The sequence below is a fragment of the Orbicella faveolata genome, unplaced genomic scaffold (assembly GCF_042242905.1).
Source record: "Orbicella faveolata isolate gen_17 unplaced genomic scaffold, um_ofav_v1 contig_14, whole genome shotgun sequence".
Lineage (NCBI taxonomy): Eukaryota > Metazoa > Cnidaria > Anthozoa > Scleractinia > Merulinidae > Orbicella > Orbicella faveolata.
Window position 1 is genome coordinate 17,078,147 of NW_028301541.1, and position 24,144 is coordinate 17,102,290.

Here is a 24,144-nt window from a genome sequence, read left to right on the forward strand (position 1 = left end):
ATACGCGCCATAGGGCTGTCAATCAAGAGGTAAACTTTTACTTCCGGTGAAAACGTAAAACCGCCATTTCTCCGCCAGTATTTAGCCTTTTTCAAAAATTTTTTTCAGAAATTAGAGATTATTCTTCGACCACTATTTTGACCCAAAAATCCAAATTTGAAGAAAATTGCCGACCCGAAGGTATACCGTAACCTTAAGTCAAATAAAGTAGGGCGCTTAGGTTACAAGAGCGCATATCGGTATAGCGGGTTCTATTACATTTGATACGCTTATCAACAAGAACATGCTCAAAGGAGGTGGAGTGCACTTATCACAAAGAGCGAACTTGTTGGAAGGAGGGCGCTAACTGGAATCAGATAATGTCGACTTTCAAACACTCTCATCTAGTTTCATCATGTCATGTGTGAAGAGTTGAGAGGCTAGATAGATCGTCCAACGTCTTCCAGAACGGAAAGGATTCAGTTTGAGTTGCACGCTGAAACAACTTCGTATTCTCGGTATTGGACTGGAATTAGCTTGCAGCTGAGTCTAATGCGGGGAATCTTGGAAAATAACATTTATTTCCATTTTTAATGATATTTCCCCGCATGAACTTCCATTGCAAGCTAGTCGCAGTCCAATACCGAGAATACAAAACTGCGAAAAACAGAGACACTCACGCATGAAAAATCCTCCAACTTTATTTTCTTTAAGCTCGTCATTTCGCCCATGAGCGCAATATTCTGTTAAGTCACTTTAAAAGTTTAAATTGAATGCCAAGAGAGCACTTGCTCCAAGAACTTGAACTAACAAAGAAGACTGCTTACAGGCCCCGTTCACACTTCGCCGGAGAATTAGAAAGCACAGCTTTATTTCGACGGTTAGGCCTACCGTCCACACTAATCCGTTACGAAAACGCTCTTCAAACCGGTGAAATTTGAAAACGCCGGCGTTTCGTTTTCGCGTGGACAGAAAACACTTTGAAAACGGAGTCTTTTCGAAAACAATGGCGTCACGATAATCATGTGACTTCCCTGAACGAGTTTTCCTCAAACACAAATCCAAAATGACCGCTGATTGTTGCGTTTTTAAATTCCTCCGGCGCCGTGTGGACGGAAAACATTCGATGCGCTTTCAGAGTGAACTTCCGTTTTCAAATTCCTCCAGCGTAGTGTGGACGGAAAACATTTCATACGTTTTCAGAGTGAAAGCTCCCTTTTCAATCTCCTCCTCCGCAGTGTGGACGGAGCCTCAGACAGTTGTAATGCAAAAAGGAATAGAAATTAATTTCCGATGATTCAAATACCGCTTGAGCCTTAGTAGTTGACCATGGATCAGCGCGCATAATTACGCTAAGTGATTCAACAAAGCGACTCGTATAAAATACCTAGGAAGGAAATGCATACTATTAGCTATCTCCCGTACTCTCCACTACCAAAATATTCACACTAGTACTGAGAACTAGAAAACTATTGATCCCTGATGAATAATTGAAACGCGAGGGCTCCTAAATGAACAAACAGCTGTGTTGTGCTTCAAGTAAAGCATAGACATAATATACTACCTATTAAGTTATTACACGAACATCTTAATTCCGTTATTTCGTAAGAGCGATATTTCGCGAGTTTCGAGAATATTTAACATTATTTATTGAGTAGAGCCACTTATTTTTTCGCGACTTCAAATGTTTGCGATTAACAAAAAAAGTCGCAAAAAACGCAAAAATTTAATTTCGCGAAAATGTCCCACAATGGTGAATGGTCAAGTTCACCGTACTTAGGTAATGTTTCAGTTTTTGGTTGTGTCTGAAGAGGCATAAGGTAAAAACCTTTTTTTTGTTTGTTTTTTGTTTTAATTGTAAACTTACCCAAACGTTTATATATCACCCTTACAATCTTAATCTGGTACAGACGAGGGACATTTTCGACTTTGTACTACACAGATCACACGGTAGCCACGCTTATCAAATGTGGAAATAAACAGGCACAGGGCAGTATGAGAATTTCCAGAGCAATATTTGTTCGTTTCATCTTCATATCAGCGAAAATGTTAAGCCTCAACTCCGAGACTTACAAACGAAAACAAACTCACAAAGCAAGCCTTCTCGTGTTAGCTTCCATAAACAGGGGAACGTTCAACCTCGACTGTATAACAAATAGAAAAATAGATTTTATGAATAGTTTTGCATTGTGTCTACCACTATTGCATCTGAAACATTATATTCTACATCGACGCAGTCGCCGAAAACTTTATTTTCACTTGAGGAAATAAATGAATTTTGAGGCAGCCACAATTCTGGATTGAAACTTTCAATGATAGAGAATAAGATTTATGAAATGCTATATTAAAGAAGTCCTTTCTGTTTTAAAGGAAAATAAAACCAGACTTGAGTACTTATTGTAAGGTCCACGCACAACTTCGTGAACGTGCACAAAAAAGATCTTTGCGACGAATCTTTAATGAATTGTTTCAGCTTTGTCCATAGTGTAGTTACTGCTGACAGTCCACAAACAACGAGCTCAATGTAATTGCTTGTAACGATTTCTCATTGACTGACGAAAGCAAAACCAGTTCAAAGTTATTATAGAGCCAATCAACACAGATGCAAGAAACGCTACGAGCCAATCACCACGCAAAGGCAAAGAAACGCTGTTGGCAAGCGCGGGAAAAGTCGCGTTGCATTCTTTACGTAATTACGTGATTGGCTAGAAGGCTGCATCTTAATGCTGATTGGCTAGGTAGGCAGCATCTTAATTGTAATTGGCAGAAGGGAATTGCGGCATTGCGGCAAATTTTACGAAACTTACGTGCTTCGGGGCTTGTAAAATGCAAAACCACACAAGCACATGATTATTTTACTTTAATGCAGCGACTAATCGAAAAGCGCCACATTAAGTGGATCTACACTGACCAAAAAATGGCCCGAGAAGAAATACTATTTCCTAGAAAATTACAAAAATTGTGACTGTACATTGATTATTCGTTACGAAGGTATAGTGCCATTTTGACTTTGAAGCCTGGCCACGTGAACGTAGATCTTCAAGGCAGGGCCTAATTTGATTGACATACCAGTCAAAACGTCATTTCTAGACATCAGTAGCAATGCTTTACCATCGATTTCCTAGAAAACAAGGGACAAAGAGTTAGTTTGGACAACAGATATGTTGGCGTGATCCTCGAAGGTAGCTGTTAAAAAAGCCTGATGCCGAACGTCAACCCAATGCCAGACTCTCTCTCCTTTGCCTTCCTTATCGTTGTCTTGTCTCCTCCACGACGAAGGGCAAAGGAGAGAGAGCCTTGGATCGAGGTTGGCCGAATGTCACGCACCCTCCTCCCAGTGACGCTTCGGGCTCGTCACGTGTTCCTCCACAATGTGGAGTAAGAACAGATTGCGTGACAAATCTACAAAACGTCTCCTTCTTTTAGAGATTAACGACCAAGTCAATCAAAAAATAAACTGTATATCTGTTACGTGTTCTTTCGATATACTTTCAATCCCCTTAACCTGCTCAACGTATCTTATAATGGTGACAAAAAAGTCATTCTTCAGCTGACTATGAAAGGCAGGTCTTTCTAAACTGAACCATGAAAAAAACCTTCATTATCCAAAAACACAGTGCAAAATTTGGTGATTACTCTCACCTGGTTTTGAAATGACTTTGCCTCTTCAGGAAATCCTAAAGAGCTGAAAAATGACACAACCTCAGTGACTGTCCACAGTGAAGTGTCTGGTGGAAGATTACTTTTACTCTTTTCTGTATCTTTAGCTGAATCGCGACTTGCAGTTGACATTCCCTTACCAGGAGAATCTGCAAAAGTTAAAAAATATACAACTAATAAACAAGTACATCCACACATTTTATTAAGGTTACAGTATACCTTCAGATCGGCAATTTTTTTCAAATTTGGATTTTTGGTTCAAAGTAATGGTCGAAGAGTAATCTCTAATTTCTGAAAACAAAATTGGAAAAAACCTAATATTGGCGGAGAAATGGAGGTTTAACGTTATGGCCGGAAGTAAAAGTTCCCTCTTGATTGACAGCCCTATAACGTGTATGCAATCAACCGAGACTACTTTCGCGGGAATATTACCGATATGGATACCACGAATTGGCTGGCTACTCAGTTAATCAGCATTGTTAATCCAAGCATTTTTCGTATTAGATGTAATTCTATTACGTTATAAGTAAACATGGACCACGGAAAACTCCGTTGACCAGTTCGAAAAAGCGAAGAATGAATGAAAATACATCACTGAGTGAAGAAGCGAAAGTTGGCCTCGCGGATGAAGCTACGGACGTATCAAGCGGGCAAAAAGATCGAGTCAAGAGAAGAGAAAGGTTGTGTAAAATTTGGGAACTCGACAGCAATAACAGCGATGTTAACAGTGACTCTTTTGTTGAGTTCGATACCGATGAATCGTCCAACTCATTGAGATCCATTGGAATATTATCCATGCACATTTGCTCTGCCGCGCTTTCTTTAGTTTGTTCTCGTCGCCCAGCTACTCTAGCGTTCGTATCCTTTTTCGTCTTCCCCAATTTGCCAAACCAGCTTCAAGAAAAACCCAGCTGCAGAAAAATTATCTCTCCGCCTTGAGTGCATTGCGAAACGCAAGGTTTTTTTGGAGATTCACGCGTGAATTTCACCGCCAGTTAATGGTAGTAAATTTTCCAAGCGCCGATTGGCTCAGTGATCTGAGAACCCAGTTGAAGGCGTTTCTGGGCGGAGTTTGTTTGCGAAGCAAGATATTTTTCTTAGCACTGTTTTCTCGAATAAATTTTTTCGCCTGAAGCAGACACTTTAAAGAGTTACAACTCAAAAGGAATTTGTTTGTTTGCCCTCAAATTTGGACAGTAGCTAGATTAACATATAAAAAACAAAAACGTGTCTGCGAATTGTTTATTTCGAAATACTTTTTCTCCGAGAGCGATTTTTGTACGATCACTTGACATTTTTTAAATCCTGTTTCGAAAATGTTCTGTAACTTTTTACTGCAATGGAATATGCCAAAACGCAGACACGTTTTTTAAGCGCTTTTTGTCCTGAAACCGAGGAAAAAAATAAATTGGCAAAAAACAAAATGCGCTTTGACTTGTAGTCAAGCAGTCCAATATTTTTTGCAATATTTTTTTCAATATATTCTTTCAATATATTCTTTCAAGGTCTTTGATTGTAAAATGTTATGCTTGTCACAGCAGTCAAAAATACAATCATTAGTTATATAAGTTTTGAACATCAGAGTGCTTGTTAGTAAGAAGTGCAGTAAACATGTCTTACTTGGCAAACCGTTAGCAATGTTCTTTGTTGTATTAGGGTCTGAATGAATGCCATTGGACTGGCTGTGACTGGCTGAATGTAGATCACTGTTCACCCCTCTTGCTTGCCCTGATGAGTTTGGTTTTGAATCACTTGATGCAGCAGATTGGCTCAGCATTTCCAACTCTCGTTGAACATTTTCAGCATCAACTGCACAAAAAAAAAAAAAGAAACAATATATTAAATTCCATTTAACTGCTGCATGTTGTTCCTGTGTTGGACCTCTGGATCACGTGGTCTTCAACAGTCAAGGCTGTGGTCTAAGAAAAATGTTGAGGAGCCCAAAGTTTCCTAACAACAAAATCCTGGCTGCCCTGAGCACTTAAGCTTACAGTGTATCAAAAAAGTACTAAGTTTATTTTTCCAGTCGCCCAAAGGCAACACATTAGTCACCTCTGGTATCCGGGCGCTTCTAGAGCACAGCTCTGTGACTTCCGCTGAGCACTAACTAGGTTGTTAGGTGTGGGCGTAATGGTAGTTTTCAGGCTGGACTCTGGATCGAGCGTTCAAAGTTTGAGCCAGGCTTGTCTGTATATATAATATTCTACTGTGTTTTGTTTATCTTCATCAGCTTCTAAATTGCAGTCAACATTAAGGTCACGGTTGTAACATGTGTTCATGCCTTTCAATTATGTTTTGAATTTTTTGGTCTTTTTTTTTTTTTTGGTATTATTTTTTTGCTCACCTTGAATATGAATATCTTTTACTTCAACAGTACATTCACCCATGATTTCTTCATCACACTGTAGGTGTAAATCATCTCCCAGAATCATATTACTACCACCTTCTGTCTTAATTGTTGTCTCGAAGCCACTGGAGTCAGAAAGACGTACTGGATTTATGGGATGATTCTGGCAATTGTAACAAACCCATTTTCCTGTTTGCAGAAAACATGAAACATGGTTATTGCCAGGTCATCCAAAAAGAAGGAGAAGAAGGAGGAGGAAGCAGAGGTCAGGAGGGGGACGAGGCGGAGGTCAGGAGGAGGAGGAGGAGGAGGAAAAGGGGAAGAAAGAGGAGTAGAGTGTCAGGAGAAGAAGGAAGAAGAGGTCAGGAGGAGGAGGAGGAGGAGGAGGAGGAGGAGCAGGAGGAGGAGCAGGAGGAGGTCAGGGGTGGATTTAGGGGGCATGGATTGAGTGGCTAGCCACCCCCTCTTGGTGAAGCAGAAAATGAAAAAAAATGAAAGTAAGAAACAAAGGCAAAAACTTTGGACAGGTACCTCATTGTTATTTCTAGTTTGTACCATTGCTAGTATTTCAGGTGTAACAATTTTAAATTAATAGGTTCCAGTTCTCAAATTACAACATTTTCAGGGCATGCTCCATTAATTCTGCAACCCTAAAGTACTAGCTCCTCCCCTCCCCACCCCACTTGAAAAATCCTGGAGGTGAGGAGGAGGAAAAGGAGGCCAGGACAAGGGGAAGCAGAAAGAGGAAGAGTTGGTCAAGAAGAAAAGGAAGAGGGGAAGGGGTGCAAGAGGGAAAGAGGAAGAAATACGACAAAGGGAAACAACAGAACAGATTGTAGCAATTCTTACCAATTGGCATTGTGGCTAGAGGGGGTACATGGCACTGCATATGATACCCCTTGTCACAGGCATCACAGAACAATAAACTACTCTGCAAAACAAATAGTGACACACTGCTAGTAAATATCGAAATACACACTTGATGTTATAAGGTCAGGGCTTGATTTGGGTTGCAGCACAGTAAGATCTGGTCACAGAACCTCCCACCATTCATCAAGCAGACCTGTGCTAAAAAATATGAACCCACATGGATACGAAAAAAGCCCATCAACAGGTTAACTCCAGCCAGTGGCACTTGGGGATGGACCATTACTTCTTTGAGGGAAGTGGGGGGGGGGGGGGGGGGTGGGAGAGGGTTTGGGCAATTTCTGAAAAAATCCCCGCACTGCAGAACCTGCTGAAAGAAAAGTTGTGCAGGGGGAGCCATGAGGGAAAAAATGACCAAACACTTTCTACTACAATGGTCCTATTTCTGTGCTAAAAAAATTTATGCACAAGCTTTTGCCCACCAAAAAAGTCTTGCACAACCTAAAGACAAGTGAGAAAACAATTCAATTGCCCCATAAAATTGCTGAACCCCACAACCTCCAAAAATAATGGTCCAACCCTCACATGTAGATGTAGATCTTTATCAACTTAAGGCAGATCTTTATCAACTTACGGTAATCAGTTAACCACCAAGGCAAGTCTACAAATCAGAGGTTTTGAATATTAGCCCTACTTCAGAACAAAGGCAGTGGTAACCCATTTACAGGTATACACCTGGGAAAGAGGGAGAGTGTGTAAGTTGAATCCTTAATTGCCACAGTACAAAGCACAGTGACCTGAGCAAGTGCTCTCTGGAATCCAGCACAATAGTCACCATACCACCACACCTCCCAAGAAGGGTAGCATTAGATACTAATTAAAAATTGCTTATTAACTGTGAGTGAGGTCTTCATGGGAGAATGTCAAACAGAGACCTTGCCAATACGGTAAGGCAGAAGTTTAATATTTTCCCATAAAGACTGAGTATTGAATGTTAACAAGTTGTTTAGTACTAACATGTATACAACATTTTACTTTCTTTATAAATAGCTGAGGTTCATTATCCACCCGTAGACATTACGAGAGAATTATGCCTAGAATTAGCCAATCAGAGTATGCATAATATATATATCGGCTACAAACACAAGCCACATAATAATCTGTAATACTCAAAGACCGACTTACAGGATCTCCACTGTCATTACATATTATACAGGCTTTACAGTCTATGCACTGCCATGCACTAGCATCAGACGTGATTCTGTGAACAAGCTCTGGGGAATAATTCATACAACTTGGGTGTGCTGAAAGATAACAAAAAAAGAAAAAAAAAAATAGAATCACATGACCTGTGAAAGTACCACTGTTTTTAATTAGTAAACCTGGTAGTCACAGCTAAAACCTTAAGTTTATGGAATTTAACAGTGATATGTACGGAGAAATACTTGGTCACTAAATTTTATCAAGTTGGACAAAATCATACACACAAGTATATCATGTAGGTTTGCATGGTTTATAAACCACTTCAAAATCCAAAACTCTTCTAGAGGTCCAACAAAACTTAGAACAATGTAAATACTCACTGGTACATCAAATACTGTCTACATACATACCAAGCGAGTTGTATGAAAAAACATGAACAACGCTGTCTTGTTTACTAGAAGCATGGGTACCTTTGTTGCCACAATCCCTGCATATCAAAAGATCTTCTGGCTCTCCTCGTCTGTTGGACTCTGCAGTTTGTAGACAGAAGTCGCAAACTTGGTCACATGCAGGAATTTCTCTTTCAGGGCTCTGAAATCAAATATGAAAGGAAGTAATTAATGGCTAACAGAACCTGATGCTTTGGTTTACAGATCAATTCTTCCAAGGAAATACAATACGCAAACTGTTGTACATCCCTTGATTTATTTCAGGCTTTTAATACTCAACTCATTTTGCAAAATAAGAACTGTTGCAACCACTCATTTCAGCATGTGCAAGTTCGTATTTAATGAGGGTTTAAATGCCAGCATTTTATCAGACAGATTCTTGATCAGTAGTTTCTTGCACTGGGTTTTTCGTATGATGTACAGTACTGCTATACAGTACATGTTCAAACAGGACAAGCTACATTGCATTGTCAGTTTTAAAGTCAAAATGTGTCAATAGTTCTTTAGCACAATGATGATGATGAAGGTGATTGTAAATTATGCCAATGACGATGACTATTGTGAAAGAAATCATTTGAATACATATAATCTTGTGCGGTTGGTGTAAATTTTAATAAACCAGTCAAACATGGACACGGGTGATTACTAACAATAACTCATGGTATAGTAAATTTCCAATGAGAGCTCTGTTTATTGTTACATATTGTTACTCAAGCAGTATTATTCTGTAAAAGTCTCTAACTGGATTTAAATCATTATTCCATGATTAACAGAATTATCAATTAATTTGATTATTCAAGTCAGTAAGATAAACGGAACACCAGTATACATACTTAGAAGCTTCGACCTCTCTAAAAACACATATTAAAGGTTAATAACAATTTTGATCATGGTTCGATTCGTTGCAGTTAAATTTATTAATTGCCCATCAACAAAATAGGATAATTTTGTGTTAACACTAAACCTGGCCTAAAAGTACACAATGGAAAACACAAGATCGTAATTAATGCGTGACGCGGAAATAGGCTCATATACATGTCCACATTGCGTCCAACGACTGCAAAAGGCAAACAAACGCCTCCAAAAAAAGTTTACTACATTTGCCGTCTGCTTAGGGTTGTACACTTGGAAAAACTGCAATCCCAGCTGGGAAAGAAGAAACATCACCGAATAGTAACGATATATCACAACTGAACGCATCGGCGTTGAGTCGCATGCATCTAACACGAATCTACTTGTCCACATGCATACGGTCACAGCTAGAGAACTTTCCGTAGCGAACAGTCATGCATGTTACGCGAATGATAAACTAAGTCTTGTTGTACGGTAGTATGGCTCACCTCGGCGGATTCCAGTAATCTATACATGCCCTCGCTTACAGACCAAACACGACCATGATCTAAGTCTTCCTTCAACGCGATTTTGATCCTGGCCTTCAGATTATGGTAATAGGGGTGCCGAGCGCTGATGAATTTCTCAATATCCACTGCGCTGACGCCGTACCCACGATCAAGTGCTCGAATCGCTTCGCCCACCCATCGGGCGGCTCTCGAAACTTTACCGGCTCCGATGACTCTGTGCCAACCGGACGCATTGCGATAAGAAATTGCGCCTTTGAAAGACCTCTTAGTCACGATTCCGCTGGCGATGAGCGCGGCTAAATCTTCCTCTGTGTCTCGTTGATCGATTCCGTGACATTTATGCATCGTCCGGCAAATTCGCTCCAAGTCGGGCCTCGATTTCCGACTTCGAAGCAAGTTGATACATTCCAGAATCCAGTTCATATACTTCGGACGCTTTTCGGCCATGTTGGGTACAGTCGGGTAATGGAGGAAGGAGTGTGAATGATTGTTCTAAGTTCCCGTGAGCCAGGGAGTATTTCGTTTGGTCAGAGAAACGCTGTCAGCGCTGCTCGTTCACATGCCGACCCGACTTAATGGTAATTTTTCACGCAAAAACAAACCAAGCGCGCCGCCACTGCGCCCGCGATTCTGGCCGACATGTATATCGGCTACGCAACACAACATATGCGTCGACAACAATGGCGGTGTAGGTTTGAGCTATGCGACAACTGTTGTTGTTTTTTGGGGCTCCATGATCGGGTTTCCAGCCATCAACGACCTTGTATAACATCAACATGGGTGTACAAGGCCAAAAATACTAGTTTACGACAGTGTTTGCCCACGATAGCGCCTCAATATGTGGAAACATTCGGGATAACTTTTGAGCCGACGAGTGTCTGATGAATTATGCATTTGTGTTTTGCTAGACCGTCTGGTAGACAACGTGTACAGCACAGACTCTAACAAAATGAAGAGGGCAGTATGATAAGCGAGTTAATCTTCTTTTAAAATGGACAATTCTGAAAGTATTACTGGTTCATCTTTGGAGAATACCAAAGGATTGCATCAAGGTGACGGAGAATTACATCAGGCCGAGAAACTGCAAGCTGATGCGATGGAAGGTGCTCCTCATAAGAACAGGGCCGGGACAGCAAAGAAAGATGATGGAAAGGAGGTAGGTCCTTGCTAAAGCTGGAGTTTACATTGCAATTTTATCAAAGCTAAAAAGCTAAAATTCAGGAAAGTCAGGAAAAGAAAGCGAAAGACAAAAATAAAACTGGGGGTGCGGGTGGGGGTGGGGGTGGGGGTGGGGGTGGGGAAGCATAGAGAGGAAGTTAGGACATGAACACATCATGGATTAAAGTTGACTTTACCTGGTGTACTAGTGGTAGGCTGCATTTCTGGTACATCCCTAACTGAGCATAGACAGTTGTTTACATCTGAGCTGCTCACCAGCTAAATACTCTGAGACCGCATCCTTGCTTACATGTACATGTAAGTACAAGCAAAAACATAAATGCTCAAGTGCAATATTAAGGTGGGTGTTACAAAAGTTAAACACCTCTTAATCTCCAATAGCGGAAAATTCCTAATGTATCAAGAATTTGTTAACCTTTTCAAAGTTAAATCTAATTTCACTGTATACTATGACCTTCTCAGTGCAATTAAAAATAAATGGAAAATTTCGCCTACTGGTAGACAGAGGCGAACACTGAAACAGAACTGGTACGACAATGAAGAAAATCTTTCCAACGCTGCTCTGCACAAAATAAGTGTTGGAAACAAATTTCAACCACCTACGAAAACCGAATTATTAGTTACAGAGTAGAGCCTTCTGAAATCCAAAAATTATATAAATGGCCTTTTCCTGTTGCAAAAAATACAAATTTAGCAATGTTTCAATTCAAGATAAACCACAATATCATCTACACTAAAGACAAACTTAAAAGAGCCAACATAATAGCTGATGATTTATGCTATCTATGTAAAAGTGAACAGCATACAATCCAGCATGTGTTTTTAAAGTGCTCCCTTGTAGCTTTATTTTGGAATGAATTTTTTTGACTGGTGGTCACAAGTCACTTGTGAGAACATTTAGTTACCAGACTCAACAATTTTATATGGACCTACAAACCCACTCAAACACCATCAACCCCTAAGCTTGGCTTTGTTTGTGGCAAAATACTTCATTGTAAGTGTTTTTTAAGAAAAAATAAATAAATAAATAAAAGATAAAAAATTAAAAACAAATAGAAAAATTAACAATTTTTAACTTGCTTGTGTGCATAAGAGGAATGTTTAATTTTAATAATAAAGTTTATTATCATTTGTCTCACAATGTAGCCACTTGAGATGTAGATCGCGACATTTCGACTACTTGCTGCTAGTCTTCTTCAGGCAATAAGGTCGACTGATTGCACGGTATCATTGATATCACAAAGGTCGGCTGTGATTGGTGCATTTCGATCCTCCTATTGTTCCATTGTTCCAGCGAGTAGCTGTTCCCTCAGTGGTCCGCTTTTGTACCGTTCTCCTGTTGTTGTGTTTCTTGATCGTGGGTATCCATGCTTCAGAAATTTCAATTCCACTGTCCCTGTTGATGTTGTTAGGGTGAAGTCTTATGTGAATAGCTTCCTCGACCCTATGTGTGTACCAGTGAGGATCTCGATCGATAAACTTGACCTCATTCCAGATAGGATAGTGGCCGGTCTTGTGGGTATGTTCAGAAACGGCGGAGGTCTGGGTACGGGCATGTCGTATATCCCTGTCGTGTTCTTTGATCCTGTCCTGCATAGATCTCCCTGTTTCCCCGATGTAGACTTTGCCGCACTCACAGGGAGTCTTTAATACCACCAAAGACCGTCAACAGCGCAAGTTTGAGAAACTTTTGCGAGAGAAACAGTCTTCTGTTTCTCCTACAACTTTTGTTGACAAAACAAAGTGGGTTATCAACTTGTCATCCAGGACCCTTAACGAAGCTGAGGTGTCTTTACTGAAGAAAGGTCTAAATTTCGCCGTGACTCCTACGAGCGTCCCAGCCACCGAGATCATCGCCAAGATTGAGTCAGCAGTCAGGCCACTAGATGCGGAGTGAGCAGACACAGTCAGGAGATCCATCAACACCATCCTTCAACAGGCACAACCACCCACGCCCAACATCACGAAGGAACAGCAGGAGGCTCTTAAAAGCTTAAAAGAGGAAAACTCCATCATGATCCTTCCGGCCGATAAAGGACGCGCCAGCGTAATCCTGGACACTGACACATACCACGCAAAAATGTCAGCACTAATTGATTCCGGACCATACCAGCTGCTCAACAAAGATCCGACAGACCGCTTGACCCGGAAGCTATCTGAGAAGCTGCTAACCCTTAAAAGGAGTGGACACATACCAGAGGCGGTTTATAATAAGATCAGACCCCGACACAAAGAACCACCTAGGATCTATGGTTTGCCGAAGATCCACAAGGCCGACACACCGCTTAGGCCAATTGTGTCGTGTGTCAACACCTTTGCATACGACCTGTCTGCTTTCTTGGCTAACGTATTATCTCCTCTTGCAGGTAACTCGAACTTCACAGTGAAGAACTCAACTGACTTCGCCTCCACCAGTGAAGAGATCCAGTACCACGAGATCATGGTGTCTTTCGACGTAGAGTCACTGTTTACCAACGTACCGATCGAGGGCGCCGTACAAGCCGCGCTACAAAAAATGGAGAACGATGCAGGCCTGGCTGACCGCACAACACTTACACCAGTTCAAATCGTGGACCTCTTGAATTTCGTATTAAGATCTACGTACTTCCAGTACAATGGATCGATTTACGAACAACGAGACGGCACAGCCATGGGGAGCCCTGTATCTGCGGTTATTGCTAATCTCTACATGGAGATATTTGAAGAACAAGCAATAGAGTCCGCACCTTGCAAGCCTAAGATCTGGAAACGCTACGTAGATGATACTTTCACCATCCTGGATCGGGATAGAGTTGACGTCTCCCTGCAACATCTGAACAGTCAACAACCATCAATCCGTTTCACCATGGAGATCGAGAACAACAACAAGATCGCCTTTCTCGACACGTCAGTTTACAGAGAACCTGATGGCCGCCTTACTACCAGTGTCTACAGGAAACCAACACATACTGATCAATACGTAGCGTATGATTCACACCACCCTCAGTCAGTAAAGCGCGATATTGTGAAGTGTCTGTACGACTGGGCTAAACGTCTCGTCACCAAACCATCAGTAATCGCTGGAGAGAAGAAACATGTGTCATCTGTACTTGTTTCTAACGGATATCCCTCCTCTTTTGTACAGAAGATCACAAAGGCATGAACAACCCCAAGAAGAGAGCCTGTTGCGGAATTTAAATCCACCGCCGTTTTACCTTATGTCCAAGGAGTTTCGGAGTCTCTCCGCCGCTGCCTAGAACAACAAGGCATTTGCACCGTCTTTAAGTCCGACACGACACTTCGGTCCCACTTAGTGCGACCAAAGGACACCGTCAACCTGGCTAAACAAGATGGTGTTGTCTACAGGATTCCCTGTGAGTGCGGCAAAGTCTACATCGGGGAAACAGGGAGATCTATGCAGGAGAGGATCAAAGAACACGACAGGGATATATGACTCGCCCATACCCAGACCTCCGCCGTTTCTGAACATACCCACGAGACCGGCCACTATCCTATCTGGAATGAGGTCAAGTTTATTGATCGAGATCCTCACTGGTACACACGTAGGGTCAAGGAAGCTATTCACATAAGACTTCACCCTAACAACATCAACAGGGACAGTGGAATTGAAATTCCTGAAGCATGGATACCCACGATCAAGAAACACAACAACAGGAGAACGGTACAACAGCAGACCACTGAGGGAACAGCTACCGTAATTTCTGGCAGATTACCCGCGGGTAATGCGTTAATTTTTCAGTAAACTACCGTTGCTGCGGGTAATAGGGTGGTGCGGGTTATCTGATAATTTTTTAATCTTCCCGTAAGTATTTAACAGTAATTATTATAGTACTGACAGAAGATAAAACAAAGATAAGAGTCATTAAATATACACTTGCCACAAACCTGTGTAATGCCTCATTTGTTTAAACGAGAAACACATCCTATCAACTCTTGTATCATGCTTTATTTGCTATAAAATTCTTTTAAACGTTGATTGATTATAGCTGATGCAAGTTGGATGAAATCATACAAAAAAAATTCCATACAAACAAATTTCTCGCTACGCGTTTGTGCTTTGATAGACCAAGACCAAGTAGATCCCGAGATATTGTTTTTTTGAGAAAATTGCGAGCCGAATTTTACAAGTCAGTTCAACTCTCAATGAATATCGAAAACAATGGGTGTGTTACGAGTCAGTTACGAGTTCAATAGTGACACGGAAGATGAGGACTTCAATGGATTTTAAACTGAACTTGATCAAACTGAACACTAGCCTGGGATCATTTAGGTTTTAGTGAAGGAATGCATGTTTCAGGTATTTTTCGAACATTTTAGAAGTGAATGAACTGTTATTTCCTTAGAAAAATGGCGCTCAACGATCGACTGCTCCAACAACGAACGCTTCGCATTCTGTTAAGTCTTAAACATCAATACATTGGATATTTAACTTGTAAAATCAAACTTAAGAAAGTAATGCTGAGGAGAGTGCTTTTAACTGCCCTATTGGTGGCCAAGTAGCAGAAACTTTTATCTTATTCCAAATGGACACGATCATGAAAGGCTTAGTCTTGCTCGATCACTTCAAATTTGTGAGTTCTCGAACTATTTAGCGTAACTTTCTTTTGTTTTTTGGGGCGGGTTATCTGCCAGTGCGGGTGATCTGCTGAATCTTTTTTCTCATTTTGGCAAAAAACGACCGGTGCGGGTAATCTGCCGTGCGGGTAAACTGCCGGAAATTACAGTACTCGCCGGAACAATGGAACAATAGGAGGATCGAAATGCACCAATCACAGCCGACCTTTGTGATATAAATGATACCGTGCAATCAGTCGACCTTATCGCCTGAAGAAGACTAGCAGTAAGCAGTCGAAACGTCGCGATCTACATCTCAAGTGACTACATCGTGAGACAAACGATAATACACTTTATTATTGCATCTACCACGATGAATAACAACAACCTTTTCCTCGACATGTTTAATTTTGTTATTATTATTATTATTTGTGTGCTTTTGAAATTGTATTACCACATTTTCTTGATTAAATGTCAGATTCGGAATAAATGCGGGCATCTACAAGGACAAGTTTTAAGTAATTTGACTGTACATTTAATTGAGTTCAGGCGTTCCCATTGAACTCTCATGGGAAACAAAAAATAGTTCAAAATAGTGTGAGTTTGAAATAATCAATAGTAATGACTGAAGGGTAAATCCAAGGACATGATTTTGAGATCGAAATAACAAGGAATTTGAAATAACTAAGGCTTCATTGAGGGAGTCCAACTGTATTTGCTCCATGCTGGGGTTTCATTAAGGGCCAGGCATCTGGCAAATTTACCAGTTGTGGAGATGATTTTACCTGTCTGGTTTGACCTTCTAGAGGAAAGTTTTTCCCATAGTGAAGTTCAATTTAAAAGGTTTTGCCCACCTGTGAAAAAAGTTACCCTCCTACTGAAAGTGTTAATGAAACCCTTGCCCACGATGTTTGAGAGGGACTGTGGACAGGCTAATTTATATACGGGTTATTGTAGCAACTACTGAATTTTGCTGTAGCCAGCTCTACGCATGTGCATTGTAAGCATTTAAGCAGAATGTAAATTGTTGAGGCCATGATGATACAGTGGATAGACAAACATGTATCTCCCAGTCAATGATTCAATACATTGTGTAGGAAATATGTTTGTTGTGCATGGTACAGGGTTTGTATTTTGACACAAAGTTTAAAAGTTGCATGTACTTGTAATAATACTTTATTATTGATTTAGCGTGGTTCTGTGATGTATTGCAGGAAAGTGGAATTTTAACTGAAGAACAGAAGAAACAGCACTCTGAAAAAACATTCAAGGAACTGGAGTCTCACTTTGTTTTGCCGAATGATAAACTCAAGGTGTGTACCAAGCATTCTCATTTTCAAAGATGACAATCATGTTGCTCCATGTAGAATAACAAGTTTTGAGTTCAATTAACAATATTTGTTTCTTAATTTTATGTCTAGTATGTTTTCACTCTTGTGGCCAACTCACATGCAAATTTATTATCTAGAACAAAAGGAAGTGTTTATGATCTGTAGTATCCCCAATTAGTATCACCCAACCAGTGGACTAATGCAAATACTGCATTTTGATTGGCTACGCTACTAGAGGACTATCAGTAATAGTTCTCAAATAGCAAAATTAGCACAGTCAAGCATGATGCTTTCTTTCATTTTGTTCCCAAATAATATTTCTTCAACTTGCATTTGCTAACTTTATTATTGCCTTTCTCTCCGACTACTTGGGTGATACTATTTAACAATTACATGTAGACCCTTTGCCCTCAAGGGCCACGGCTTAATAGCCCATTCGGCTTCGCCTCATGGGCTATTGACCCGTAGCCCTTGCAGGCTATGGGTCGAATTGTTAATTAGCGCAGCAGTACTAAATACCATGACACTTGAATAAAGTGGTTTATTTTCTAATAACAACCTCTAGCAGGTTGCAATCTGAAATTACACAGCACATTACCCTAATCATTTGTTTTTTTCACTGACTTGTTTTCTGCATTTGTTAGGATCCAAATAGGTGTTTAGATGCTCCTTTTTACTGTGAAGTGTGTGAAGTGAAACTGCCAAATATTACCAAATGTTGGTCTCATATTAAAACCAAGGGTCACAAGAGAGCATTGAAGGTGAGAGATACATACATGTATGTATTTTTGAATCACGAGAAGTTCGACAATGGATGACAAAAGTGTTGAGACACTTGACAGTAAAATTTGATTTTCGAGCGTCTTGAAAACATTTCCCCCCTTTCCCCTCCAGACAATGCTGATTTTTCCATTTCTTAGACTGCACAGAGCACAGCGCCTACAAAACATTGAATTGAGGGGCTGGGGTATCAGACAATTAACACTAGATGCAAGTAAAATAGAATAAATGCTTAGATATCGAAAAGTGTCATTTTCTAAAAGTGTTTCAACTACTTTTGTTGCCCATTGCTAGTTACATGTACACCACATTGTAGGTTGATGTTTACATGTATGTAAGTCATGACATATACAATGTACCATAACGAGCCAGACGTTCTTAGCAACCAAAAAACAGACCTGGGATCCCGTGGAGATGTAGAACTTTTAGTCCTACATCTCCACGGGATATCCAGTGGCTTACAACATTCCAGTGTAATCATATCCCTGTCGGTGATCGTTTATGTTCCACAAAACGCATCAAGTGTTGCACGAATGTGTCATAATCCTAAAGTGTGAAATTATATTTACTGTAAGACAATTCCATTGTGTCAGAAAGATACAAAACATTTTAATTGTTGGCGGTTCGGGAAATCGCGCGACTGACGTGAAGAATTTGGATTAAAAGAAAAAATAACGTTGAAACAATGTGTTTTCTAGGATGGGGCGCAAACGCCAGTTTAAAACTTAGACTTTTTGATACATTTCTTACTCTTGTAAAGCTACAGAGCACGTATAGATGAAACGTTTTCGCTAATCTCAGTTGTCACTGTTATTCAGTAAGCGAAGTGACTATGCCCAGCAGCCCAGAAATGCCCGAGAGTCAGAAATGTTCTCAGATTTTCCGCGGAAAGCCTGATTGAAACCTGTTTAGGGTATTCTCTGTATACATGCTTGTTGCTTAGCGATTTCAAAAATAATCTGAATTTTCTAGTATTCGAATTCGAAGATCATGTGCACCGACGCTTTGAAAATCAGTTAATGTTATGGGCAGTCAGGAAATTATCTCAAAAATTATGTCAAAGCTCTCAAGAGCGATAGAAATCTTGAGTACATGATGAAATTCTTTACGAGAAATGCCGAGCGATTCTGGAAACAGCACGACGGAAAAATCACTATCATGATTTTGTTACATATCCCGAAGCACTCAGCAACTGTATTGCATGGACTTCAGCCTGGGAGAACCAGAAAAGGATATGTAACATGTTCCTATAATGTCACGCACGACGGTAAAATCACTATGACGATTTTGTTACACATCCCGAAGCACTCAGCAACTGTATTGCATGGACTTCAGCCTGGATGAACCAGAAAGGATATGTAACATGTTCCTATAATGTCACGCACAACGGAAAAATAACTGTGGCGATTTTGTTACATATCCCGAAGCACTCAGCAACTGTATTGCATGGACTTCAGCCTGGGTGAACCAGAAAGGATATGTAACATGTTCCTATAATGTCACGCACGATGGAAAAGTAACTATGGCGATTTTGTTACATATCCTGAAGCACTCAGCAACGGTATTGCATGGACTTCAGCCTGGGTGAACCAGAAAGGATATGTAACATGTTCCTATAATGTCACGCACGATGGAAAAATAACTATGGCGATTTTGTTAGATATCCCGAAGCACTCAGCAACTGTATTGCATGGACTTCAGCCTGGATGAACCAGAAAGGATATGTAACATGTTCCTATAATGTCACGCACGATGGAAAAATAACTATGGCGATTTTGTTACATATCCCGAAGCACTCAGCAACGGTATTGCATGGACTTCAGCCTGGGTGAACCAGAAAGGATATGTAACATGTTCCTATAATGTCACGCACGATGGAAAAGTAACTATGGCGATTTTGTTAGATATCCCGAAGCACTCAGCAACTGTATTGCATGGACTTCAGCCTGGATGAACCAGAAAGGATATGTAACATGTTCCTATAATGTCACGCACGATGGAAAAATAACTATGGCGATTTTGTTACATATCCCGAAGCACTCAGAAACGGTATTGCATGGACTTCAGCCTGGGTGAACCAGAAAGGATATGTAACATGTTCCTATAATGTCACGCACAATGGAAAAATAACTATGGCGATTTTGTTACATATCCCGAAACACTCAACAACGGTATTGCATGGACTTCAGCCTGGGAGAACCAGAAAGGATATGTAACATGTTCCTATAATGTCACGCACGATGGAAAAATAACTATGGCGATTTTGTTACATATCCCGAAGCACTCAGCAACTGTATTGCATGGACTTCAGCCTGGATGAACCAGAAAGGATATGTAACATGTTCCTATAATGTCACGCACGATGGAAAAATAACTATGGCGATTTTGTTACATATCCCGAAGCACTCAGCAACGGTATTGCATGGACTTCAGCCTGGGTGAACCAGAAAGGATATGTAACATGTTCCTATAATGTCACGCACGATGGAAAAATAACTATGGCGATTTTGTTAGATATCCCGAAGCACTCAGCAACTGTATTGCATGGACTTCAGCCTGGGAGAACCAGAAAGGATATGTAACATTTTCCTATAATGTCACGCACAACGGAAAAATAACTATGACGATTTTGTTACATATCCCGAAGCACTCAGCAACTGTATTGCATGGACTTCAGCCTGGATGAACCAGAAAAGGATAAGTAACAGATTCCTATAATGTCACGTACGACGGAAAAATCAATATCACGATTTTGTTACATATCCCGAAGCACTCAGCAACTGTATTGCATGGACTTCAGCCTGGGTGAACCAGAAAAGGATATGTAACATTTTCCTATAATGTTACTCACGATGGAAAAATAACTATGACGATTTTGTTACATATCCTGAAGCGCTCAGCAACTGTATTGCATGGACTTCAGCCTGGGAGAACCAGAAAAGGATATGTAACATGTTCCTATAATGTCACGTACGACGGAAAAATCACTATGACGATTTTGTTACATATCCCGAAGCGCTCAGCAACTGTATTGCATGGACTTCAGCCTGGGTGAACCAGAAAAGGATATGTAACATGTTCCTATAATGTCATGCACGACGGGAAAATAACTATGACGATTTTTTTACATATCCCGAAGTACTCAGCAACTGTATTGCATGGACTTCAGCTTGGATGAACCAGAAAAGGATATGTCACATGTTCGTATGATATGAACGAGCGAGGGAAAAATGACAATTTTGTTGTTGTTTTTGTTTCCTATAGTGTCACGCATTACTGAAAAATTACGTGGTTTTTGTAAAATATTCTGTAGCACTCGGTAACGTAGAAATACTGCGAGGACGTTTGCGTGGGAAAACCAGAGCGGATTTATAATATGTGGCTACATGGTGATTTTACTATATATCTGGATTCGTCTTTCAGAAAACTGGTGTACCATGGACTTCAGTCTAGGGTCTAACCCACGAAAATAGTGATTTAACATTTTAGTAGCTATCTAGTCCCCATACAATCTAAAAGTATGACAATGGGTGTAAGTTATGATATAAATAAAATATTAATCGGAAGACTTAACTTGGTGCGTTTGACTTGTTGAGTTTTGAAGCTGTTGTCTTGATTCGATGCTCTGGGAGGTTGGTCACGGGCAGCGCAAGCTGAAAACACTTTCTGGTTCTGTCCGTCGTTCTTGGGTGAATGAATTCATGTATAAATCAATCGTGGCTGGCGGTTTCGTTTGGTTTTCAACAGCTGTTTTATGGTTTAAGCGAAAACCAATCCAAATGTATAGTCAAGGCAGCTCCTTTGTTTCCGTTCCCGTGAAAAGAAAACCCACGCGCCTTCTTTAAATCCTCAAGGCAAATTCGAATGGAAACTGGCTCAATTTCGCACAGATGCGTCAGATAGACACCATATCTTCCAGCTCAGAGGCACATCTTGTTTTGTGTCCGTTTTCAACGACCGATGACGGGTTCATTCGAAGTCGAAGTCTTTTTTTTCATATCTGACCGCGCAATATTCCCGCGTTATGAAAATTTATTATAAAATATCAATTATGTGGCCAGATCATATCTGAAAATAACCAGGTTACTTTTGTACACAATTACTCTTACTGAAAGCAATTATCGCTAACCACAATAGAACCGCAAAAGTCTTGCGATGACAGCAACCTAACAGATAAATGACATCACCCCATAGCAACCGGACCTGGCGAATTTTTGAGCTTCCGGTTAGCTCTGGCTCGTGATGATATATGCCAAAGTGACCTGCACCCTGTTAGCTCATGACTTTTGTATCATGAAACAAGCAGGAATTATGTTGCAGCTTGAATTCATTGCAGGCCCCTCTTCCCCAACCAGGAAAACAAAAACACCCAGGGACAACAGCATTTTGTTAACTAGAGAGGTTCTGTGATTTGTGAAAATCTCAGGCATATTAATACAGGTTTCATGAAGTGTATCATGCAATCCATACTCATTTCATGCCTGAATAGTTTGAATGATTTAAACTTAAAGTGCTTATGAAGTAAATAATAATTGCTACTTATTTGAAAGGCTTTTCAAAGTAAAGAAGAATGGTGTTTTCCTTTTTGGAATATCTTTTTTCGTTTGAGAGATATTTACGTTTTTGTAAAGAAAGTGATGACGTCATAGGTGATTCCACTAAAACAGCACAACACTCAATCGAGAATAACTCTAGAAATATTAAAGCAGAGTTCTTTAGACTTGGCACCAGAAGTGTACATCAGAAAAAAAAAAAAACATAATGACACCTGTTGTGCCATTGCCATGACAACAGTCATGCTGCTGGTGCTGTTTTAATTAAGACTAAAATTCCCAGATTTTATCTTAAACAAGGATTTTCCACTCCCACCAATCTAATGGGGAGAGTTAAGACATTATGGGAACCATGTGTGTTCCGAGCAAGGCCCTCTGCCCACTTTAAAAGGTTGCAAATGCGGATATTTGGTTTTTCACAGAAAGAGACTGGAGCCAAGAGTGTTGCCATGGCAACAGCATAGTAGGTGTCATTCTGTTTCTTTTCTGATGTACATTGCTGGTGCCAAGTTTGAAGAACACTGCTTTAATATTTCTAGAGTTATTCTCGATTGAGTGTTGTGCTGTTTTAGAGGAACCACCTATGACGTCATCACTTTCCTCATTTGCATAATACAAAAACGTGAAAATCTCTAAAACAAAAAAAAGATATACCAAAAAGGAAAATGCCATTCTTCTTTACTTTGAAAAGCCTTTCAAATAAGCAGGAATTATTTTTTACTTCACGGGTACTTTAACTGAATGGAGACAAAATGGAGATACAGTAATATAGAAAATAAATATGAAACAAAGTACCATACACACAGAGTAAATTAACAACATTTAAACACGTATTTAGATTAAAGTACATGTAAGATTGTGGAGCTGCGGTGGCCTCATGGTTAGTGCACTTGTCTCTCAATTGAGTGGTCCAGGTTTAAGAACTTGCCAGGGACATTGTGTTGTGTTCTTGGGCAAGATACTTTACTCTCACAGTGCCTCTCTCCACCCAGGTGTCTAAATGGTACTGGCGAGTTTACTGCTGGGTATAACCCTGCGATGGACTAGCATCCCATCCAGGGGGGGGGGGGGGGTGTAGAAATATCCCTACATGTAAGATTAACAATACTAACATTCCTGTTGTTTATTGCTTAGACCAAAGGAAAGATCTTGTCCCTAGCAAAAGTTGCCCCCCCTTCAGAACACCAAACTTTAGCACTGAGCAAGCTTCTGGATTCAGTGTTTTTGGAGCATGGTTTATGTCCTGTGAAGGATTTACCAATCAGACAAAAGGTTGCAGAAAATGTTGGCAAGGCAGTGTGCACCATGTTTCCAGGTGCAGTAGATTACTAATTATTTTCCCTTGGGACTGAGGTGCTGTGACCTACCCTATTACAGGATCTTGCTTATTGCACACTAGTACAATTTGAGTGGAATGGTCTTCAAATCAAGAGGAAATTATTTCTTACAGGGCTGGCCTTTTAAGGACCTCGGTTCTTTTCTTGAGTAAAATACTGACTTATCTTGTGCATTCTTTCTCCAATCTTCCTTCCTCTCTGTATCCACCTGATATACATTTGTATCAGTCCTTACTGCAATGATTTGATTTAAGGTCATTCCACTGAAATAGAACCTGCACTGAGATTTTTGTGAAACTTTGCCTATTGATTGTTTATATTACAGGAACTTAAATTTTGAAATAAAAATGAGGGGTGCCCATGTTTGTTTAGGAGCAACAGCACCTTGTTTATACCCATATAAATCCTTAAAATAGCACCATGATTGTAGTCACGGTTGCTTGCTAAATTCACGTTTCCGACTATTGCTCTTTGTTCTACACTGAGAATTGGTCCATATTTATTTTACACAAAGAAATTTATTACTCAATTCAAAGCAACAGGA

At 40.3% G+C, this 24,144-nt stretch overlaps 3 protein-coding genes across 3 annotated transcripts in view; 2 read left to right on the forward strand and 1 right to left on the reverse strand.

Moving 5' to 3' along the window:
- Positions 1-660: 660 nt before the first annotated feature.
- On the reverse strand, positions 661-10,448 carry LOC110057336 (histone acetyltransferase KAT6A-like). The gene is made up of 8 exons (XM_020763922.2): positions 9,846-10,448; positions 8,527-8,647; positions 8,039-8,157; positions 6,836-6,917; positions 5,984-6,175; positions 5,260-5,448; positions 3,622-3,788; positions 661-3,100 (listed from the first exon to the last, which is right to left on the reverse strand). The coding sequence occupies exons 1-8, from the start codon at positions 10,311-10,313 to the stop codon at positions 2,963-2,965; spliced, it is 1,476 nt and encodes a 491-aa protein (XP_020619581.1). The 5' UTR covers positions 10,314-10,448; the 3' UTR covers positions 661-2,962.
- An 82-nt stretch (positions 10,449-10,530) lies between these two features.
- LOC110057348 (uncharacterized) overlaps positions 10,531-24,144 on the forward strand; it is a 32,473-nt gene continuing 18,859 nt past the window's right edge. The window contains exons 1-4 of the mRNA XM_089286763.1: positions 10,531-11,022; positions 16,814-16,912; positions 17,575-17,691; positions 23,398-23,578. Of these exons, the coding sequence (XP_089142889.1) occupies positions 10,858-11,022; positions 16,814-16,912; positions 17,575-17,691; positions 23,398-23,578 (562 nt within the window). The 5' untranslated portion in view covers positions 10,531-10,857. The remainder of the gene's footprint in view (positions 11,023-16,813; positions 16,913-17,574; positions 17,692-23,397; positions 23,579-24,144) is intronic.
- LOC149114291 (uncharacterized) lies at positions 12,181-14,929 on the forward strand. The gene has a single exon (XM_089286764.1). It carries the CDS (start codon positions 13,060-13,062, stop codon positions 14,185-14,187), a length of 1,128 nt encoding a protein of 375 aa, XP_089142890.1. The 5' UTR covers positions 12,181-13,059; the 3' UTR covers positions 14,188-14,929.

Bases quoted from the DNA above. Each gene is read 5' to 3' on its own strand.
- LOC149114291 (XM_089286764.1), top strand. From the start codon at position 13,060: ATGATCCTTCCGGCCGATAAAGGACGCGCCAGCGTAATCCTGGACACT.
- LOC110057336 (XM_020763922.2), bottom strand. From the start codon at position 10,313: ATGGCCGAAAAGCGTCCGAAGTATATGAACTGGATTCTGGAATGTATC. The intron at 8,648-9,845 runs GTGAGCCATACT...ATTTGATTTCAG, and splicing joins GATTACTGGAATCCGCCGAG to AGCCCTGAAAGAGAAATTCC. The intron at 6,176-6,835 runs GTAAGAATTGCT...TTCTGCAAACAG, and splicing joins TCTAGCCACAATGCCAATTG to GAAAATGGGTTTGTTACAAT.